Genomic DNA, 6869 nt, shown 5'->3' on the forward strand with positions numbered 1-6869 from the left:
GTTCGATCCCGACCCTGACGACGCCTGCTGCTGCTGCTGTATATTTGAAGTCTGTGCGTGTCTCTCGTTCTCTCTCTCCCCGTTCATTTGGAACCGACATCACCACGCGCTCGGACGATTTGTTTGGCTGATTGAACTCCCCACGTGGTGGCGACGATGACGACGATGATGGTGATGGTCATCATGGCAAGCCACTTCGTTAAGCTATCATTTGCGGTAGCCTGCGGTGTCTTCTGAAGGATAGCCTCCACAGTAGCTCAGTGGGGGCGCTACCTGGTTCAAATCACCTACCACAGTTGTACCCACGCTGCCGATGCGGATACATTGACACACTCGTTAATAGAAACACACACGCGTCTAGCCTTCCTACGCTGCTGCTGCTGTGCTACTCGCTACGAACAGCACTTGCCCCAACAGTCTGTTGGAGGCTACACGGGGGATCTTTGTCTTTGTGTATGCTGCCGCTACTCGCTACGAACAGCACTTGCCCCAACAGTCTGTTGGAGGCTACACGGGGGACCTTTGGCTCTGTGTATGCTGCCGCTACTCGCTACGAACAGCACTTGCCCCAACAGTCTGTTGGAGGCTACACGGGGGACCTTTGTCTTTGTGTATGCTGCCGCTACTCGCTACTAACAGCACTTGCCCCAACAGTCTGTTGGAGGCTACACGGGGGACCTTTGTCTTTGTGGTGCTCGCTAACAGCACTTGCCCCCAACAGTCTGTTGGAGGCTACACGGGGGACCTTTGTCTTTGTGTATGCTGCCGCTACTCGCTACGAACAGCACTTGCCCCAACAGTCTGTTGGAGGCTACACGGGGGACATTTGTCTTTGTGTATGCTGCCGCTACTCGCCACTAACAGCACTTGCCCCAACAGTCTGTTGGAGGCTACACGGGGGACCTTTGTCTTTGTGTATGCTGCTGCTACTCGCCACGAACAGCACTTGCCCCGACAGTCTGTTGGAGGCTACACGGGGGACCTTTGCTTGTTCGGGTGCGTTAGGAGCGGTGGCCGTGAGCGGGAATCGATCTCGGGACCGTCAGGTTCGGAGCGCAGCGTAGCGCTAACCACTACACCCACCGCTCCCCACAATACAGACACACACACACAGACACACACACACACAGACACACACAGACACACACACATAACACATACACACAGAGACATACACACAGACACACACACAGACATACACAGACACACAACACAGACACACACAACACAGACACACAGACACAGACACACACACATAGACACACAGACACACACACATAACACATACACACAGAGAAATACACACAGACACACACACACAGACACACAGACACAGACACACACACATAACACATACACGCAGAGACAGACACACAGACACACACACAGACATACACAGACACACAACACAGACACACACAACACAGACACACAGACACACAGACAGACACACACAGACACATACAACACAGACACACAGACACACACACAGACACACACAGACATACACACACACATACACACAGAGACACACACACATACACACACACACAGACAAACAGACACACAAACACACACACACAACAAGAAGCGACATCACCACGGCACTTGTGCCAGGCTAGGTGCAGGAGGAGGTCACGGGACAGACCCTGCAGGTGCCGTGGGTTGACTGCTGTGCCAGGCTAGGTGCAGGAGGAGGTCACGTGACAGACCCAGCAGGTGCCGTGGGTTGACTGCTGTGCCAGGCTAGGTGCAGGTGGAGGTCACGGGACAGACCCAGCAGGTGCCATGGGTTGACTGCCGTGCCAGGCTAGGTGCTGTTACTAAGCGAGTATCAGCCTGAACATACACAAAGCCAAAGATCCCCCGTGTAGCCTCTAACAGGCTGCAGGGGCAAGTGCCGTTAGCGAGCAGCACCTATGAAGGTCACCTTCACTGTGGCACACACACAGAGAGGGGTGGGTGCTGTGGTGAGCACCACCACCCACGCCCGGACGCCTTTGTCTCTCCAGACTGGCTACGTTGAACAACACACACACACACACAGCACGCGCATTGCTCTCTCGCTGCGTTTTGTTCAAGGCCGAGTCGACCTAGGGGAGAGACGCGGCCACGCTCCTGGTCCAGTGGCTGGAAGCGTACTCGGGTCGGGTTCGGGGTGTGAGCCCAGAGCGACGCTGAGGCTGCTGGAGTTACCTCCGGAGAATACGCGAACGACAACCGCAAGCCAAGAACAACTCAAGAACAACCGCGAACGAACACACCGAAAAAGAAAAAGGACAAAGAAAAAAGAAACAGAAGGGGGGCAAAGTTAAGAGAAGGATGGTGGGGGTAGATGGGTATGGTGGAGGGGTGGGGTGGGATGTATGACGAATACAAAAAAGAGAGAAAGAGAGAAAAAGAAAAAGAGAAAGCGAGAGAGGGAAAAAGAGGATAAAAAATAAAGAGAGAGTGAGTAAAAAATGAAAGAAAAAGAGAGAAGAAGGAGAGTCAAAGAGAAAGAAAAAAGAAGAAAGAGAGAGATAAAAAGAAAAAAGAGAGTGTGAAAAAAAAGAGAGTAAAGAAAACAACTAAAAAATGAGAGAGAAAAAAAGAGAAAGAAAAGAGTAAAAAGAGAGTGAGTAAAGAAAGAAAAAAAGAGAGAGGAAGAAAAAGAGAGAGATAAAAAAGAGAAAGAAAAAGAGAAAGAAAAAGAGAAGAAAAAGAAAAAGAGAAAGAAAAAAGAGAAAGAAAAAGAGAAAGAAAAAGAGAAAGAAAAAGGAGAAGAAAAAAGAGAAAGAAAAAAGAGAAAGAAATAAGAGAAAGAAAAAAGGGAAAGAAATAAGAGAAAGAAGAAAGAGAAAGAAAAAGAGAAAGAAAAAAGAGAAAGAAAAAAGAGAAAGAAAAAGAGAAAGAAAAAGAGAAAGAAGAGAGAAAAAAAGAAAAAAGAGAGAGAAAGAAAAAGAGAGAGATAAAAGAGAAAGAAAAAGAGAAAGAAAGAAGAGAAAGAAAAAAGAGAAAGAAAAAGAGAAAGAAAAAGAGAAAGAAAAAGAGAAGGAAAAATGAGAAAGAAAACAGAGAAGAAAAAGATAAAGAAAAAAGAGAAAGAAAAAGAGAAAGAAAAAAGAGAAAGAAAAAGAGAAAGAAAAGAGAAAGAAAAAAGAGATGGGAAAAAGAGAAAGAAAAAGAGAAAGAAAAAAGAGAAAGAAAAAAGAGATGGAAAAAGAGAAAGAAAAAAGAGAAAGAAAAAAGAGAAAGAAAAAGAGAAAGAAAAAGAGAAAGAAAAAGAGAAAGAAAAAGAGAAAGAAAAAAGAGATGGAAAAAAGAGAAAGACAAGAGAAAGAAAAAGAGAAGAAAAAAGAGAAAGAAAAAGAGAAAGAAAAAAGAGAAGGAAAAAGAGAAAGAAAAAAGAGATGGAAAAGAGAAAGAAAAAGAGAAAGAAAAAGAGAAGAAAAAAGAGAAAGAAAAAATAGAAAGAAAAAGAGAAAGAAAAAAGAGAAAGAAAAGGCGAAAGAAAAAAGAGATGGGAAAAAAGAGAAAGAAAAAGAGAAAGAAAAAGAGAAAGAAAAGAGAAAGAAAAAGAGAAAGAAAAAAGAGAAAGAAAAGAGAAAGAAAGAGAGAAAGAAAAAGAGAAGAAAAAGAGAAAGAAAAGAGAGAAAGAAAAAGAGGAAGAAAAAGAGAAAGAAAAAAAGAGAAAGAAAAAGAGAAAGAAAAAAGAGAAAGAAAAAGAGAAAGAAAAAAGAGAAAGAAAAAGAGAAGAAAAAAGAGAAAGAAAAAAGAGAAGGAAAAGTGAAAGACAAAGAGAAAGAATAAGAGAAGAAAAAAGAGAAAGAAAAAGAGAAAGAAAAAAGAGAAAGAAAAAGAGATGGAAAAGAGAAAGAAAAAGAGAACGGAAAAAAGAGAAAGAAAAGAGAAAGATTAAAGAGAAAGAAAAAAGAGAAGGGAAAAGTGCAAGAAAAAGAGAAAGAATAAGAGAAAGAAAAAAGAGAAGAAAAGAGAAGAAAAAAGAGAAAGACAAAAGAGATGGAAAAAGAGATGGAAAAAGAGAAAGAAAAAGAGAAAGAAAAAGAGAAAGAAAAAAGAGAAAGAAAAACGAGACAAGAAAAAAGAGAAAGAAAAAAGAGAAAGAAAAGAGAAAGAAAAAGAGGAAGACAAAGAGAAAGACAAAGAGAAGAAAAAGAGAAAGAAAAAAGAGAAGAAAAAGAGAAAGAAAAAAGAGAAGAAAAAAGAGAAAGAAAAAAGAGAAAGAAAAAGAGAAGAAAAAAGAGAAAGAAAAAAGAGAAAGAAAAAGAGAAGAAAAAAGAGAAAGAAAAAAGAGAAGAAATAAGAGAAAGAAAAAGGGAAAGAAATAAGAGAAAGAGAAAGAAAAGAGAAAGAAAAAGAGAAAGAAAAAGAGAAAGAAACAAGAGAAAGAAAAAAGAGAAAGAAAAAGAGAAAGAAAAAGAGAAAGAAAGAGAGAAAACAAGAAAAAAAGAGAGAGAAAGAAACAAGAGAGAGATAAAAGAGAAAGAAAAAGAGAAGAAAAAGAGAAAGAAAAAGAGAAAGAAAAAGGGAAAGAAAAAGAGAAAGAAAAAGAGAAAGAAAAAAGAGAAAGAAAAAGATAAAGAAAAAGAGAACGAAAAGAGAAAGAAAAAAGAGAAGAAAAAGAGATGGAAAAAGAGAGAAAGAAAAGAAAAAAGAGAAAGAAAAAAGAGATGGAAAAAGAGAAAGAAAAAAGAGAAAGAAAAAGAGAAAGAAAAAAGAGAAAGAAAAAAGAGAAGAAAAAAGAGAAAGAAAACGAGAAAGAAAAAGAGAAAGAAAAAAGAGAAAGAAAAAGGAAAGAAAAGAGAAAGAAAAAGAGAAAGAAAAAGGGAAGAAAAAGAGAAAGAAAAAGAGAAAGAAAACAGAGAACGAAAAGAGAAAGAAAAGAGAGAAAGAAAAGAGAGAAGACAACGAGAAAGAAAAAAGAGAAAGAAAAAGAGAAAGAAAAAGAGAAAGAACAAAGAGATGGAAAAAGGAAAGAAAAAGAGAAAGAAAAAGAGAAAGAAACAAGAGAAAGAAAAAAGAGAAAGAAAAGAGAAAGAAAAGAGAAAGAAAAAAGATAAAGAAAGGGAGAACGAAAAAAGAGCAAGAAGGAAGAGACTGGAACAAAGATACAGCCAAAATCGAACGCAAACGCTCCCCCTCACCACCCCCATCTCGACAAGAGAAAAGAAGAAAGGAAGCAAGAGAAAAAGAAAGAAAACAGCGAAGAAAAAAGAGAAAGAAAAAGAGAAAGACAAAGATGCACTCAGGACCCCCCCGAACCTCCCCCCTCTCCACTCGAGCGACAAGAGAAAGAAAAAGAGAAAACCTCTCTCCCCGAGAAAGAAAAAGAGAAAAAAAAGAGCCTCACGACCCCGACTCTCCCTCCCCCCTCTCCCTCCCCCCTCTCCCTCCCCCTCTCTCTCCCCCATTCTCCCCCTCTCCCTCCCCCCTTCCCTCCCCCTCTCCTCCCCCTCCTCCCTCCCCTCTCCCTCCCCTCTCCCTCCCCCTCTCCTCCCCTCTCCTCCCCCCTCTCCCTCCCCCCTCTCCCTCCCCCTCTCCCTCCCCCTCTCATTCCCCCCTCTCCCTCCCCTCTCCCTCCCCCCTCTCCCTCCCCCCTCTCCCTCCCCCCTCTCTCTCCCCCTCTCCTTCCCCCTCTCCCTCCCCCCTCTCCCTCCCCCCTCTCCCTCCCCCCTCTCATTCCCCCCTCTCCCTCCCCCTCTCCCTCCCCCCTCTCCCTCCCCCCTCTCCCTCCCCCCTCTCCTTCCCCCTCTCCCTCCCCCTCTCCCTCCCCCCTCTCCTCCCCCCTCTCCCTCCCCCCTCTCCCTCCCCCCTCTCCCTCCCCCTCTCTCTCCCCTCTCTCCCCATCTCTCTCCCCCCTCTCCCTCCCCCCTCTCCCTCCCCCTCTTCCTCCCCCCCTCTCCCTCCCCCTCTCCCTCCCCCTCTCCCTCCCCCTCTCTCTCCCCTCTCTCCCCATCTCTCTCCCCCCTCTCCCTCCCCCTCTTCCTCCCCCCTCTCCCTCCCTTCTCTCCCTCCCCCTCTCTCTACCCATCTCTCCCCCTATCTCTCTGTAGTTTATTGTGGATGTAGTTGAGTTTATCGCGGATGTGGTTTACCATGGATGTACCATGAACTCATTCACTCACCAACTCATTCACTCACCCTCTCACCAAACTCATTCACTCACCAACTCACCCACTCACTCACACACTCACCAAACTAATTCACTCACCAACTCATTCACTCACACTCACCAACTCATTCACTCACCAACTCACCTTCTCACCAACACATTCACTCACCAACTCATTCACTCACCCTCTCACCAACTCATTCACTCACCCACTCACCAACTCATTCTCACAACTCATTCACTCACCAACTCATTCACTCACCCTCTCAACCCACTCACCAACTCATTCACTCACCCACTCTCCAACTCATTCACTCACCAACTCACCCTCTCACCAACACATTCACTCACGAACTCATTCACTCACCTCTCACCAACTCATTCACTCACCCACTCACCAGCTCATTCACTCACCAACTCATTCACTCACTAACTCATTCACTCACCCTCTCACCCATTCCCCAACTCACCCCACTCACCCACTCACCAACCCATTCACTTACCCACTCACCCAATCACCAATTCATTCACTCACCCACTCACTCACCCACCCACTCACCAACTCACCCACTCACCCACTCACCCACCCACTCACCAACTCGCCTACTCACCAACTCATTCACTCACCCACTCACTCACCCACCCACTCACCCTCTCACCCACTCACCAACCCATTCACTCACCCACTCACCCACTCACGAATTCATTCACTCACCCACTCACTCACCCACCCACTCACCAACTCACCCACTCA

General features: G+C 44.6%; 1 protein-coding gene across 1 annotated transcript; it reads left to right on the top strand.

Annotated features, from left to right (window-relative positions):
• Positions 1 to 3050: 3050 nt before the first annotated feature.
• Positions 3051 to 5085, top strand: LOC144739611 (uncharacterized; the record flags this gene model as incomplete). The annotated part of the gene is made up of 2 exons (XM_078622532.1): positions 3051 to 3768; positions 4605 to 5085. Coding segments are annotated over 2 exons (1199 nt in total), but the record flags the coding sequence as incomplete, so codon positions are not given.
• Between the last annotated feature and the right edge of the window lie 1784 nt (positions 5086 to 6869).

The sequence above is a fragment of the Lampetra planeri genome, unplaced genomic scaffold, assembly GCF_965212315.1.
Source record: "Lampetra planeri unplaced genomic scaffold, kcLamPlan1.2.h2 scaffold_1599, whole genome shotgun sequence".
NCBI lineage: Eukaryota > Metazoa > Chordata > Hyperoartia > Petromyzontiformes > Petromyzontidae > Lampetra > Lampetra planeri.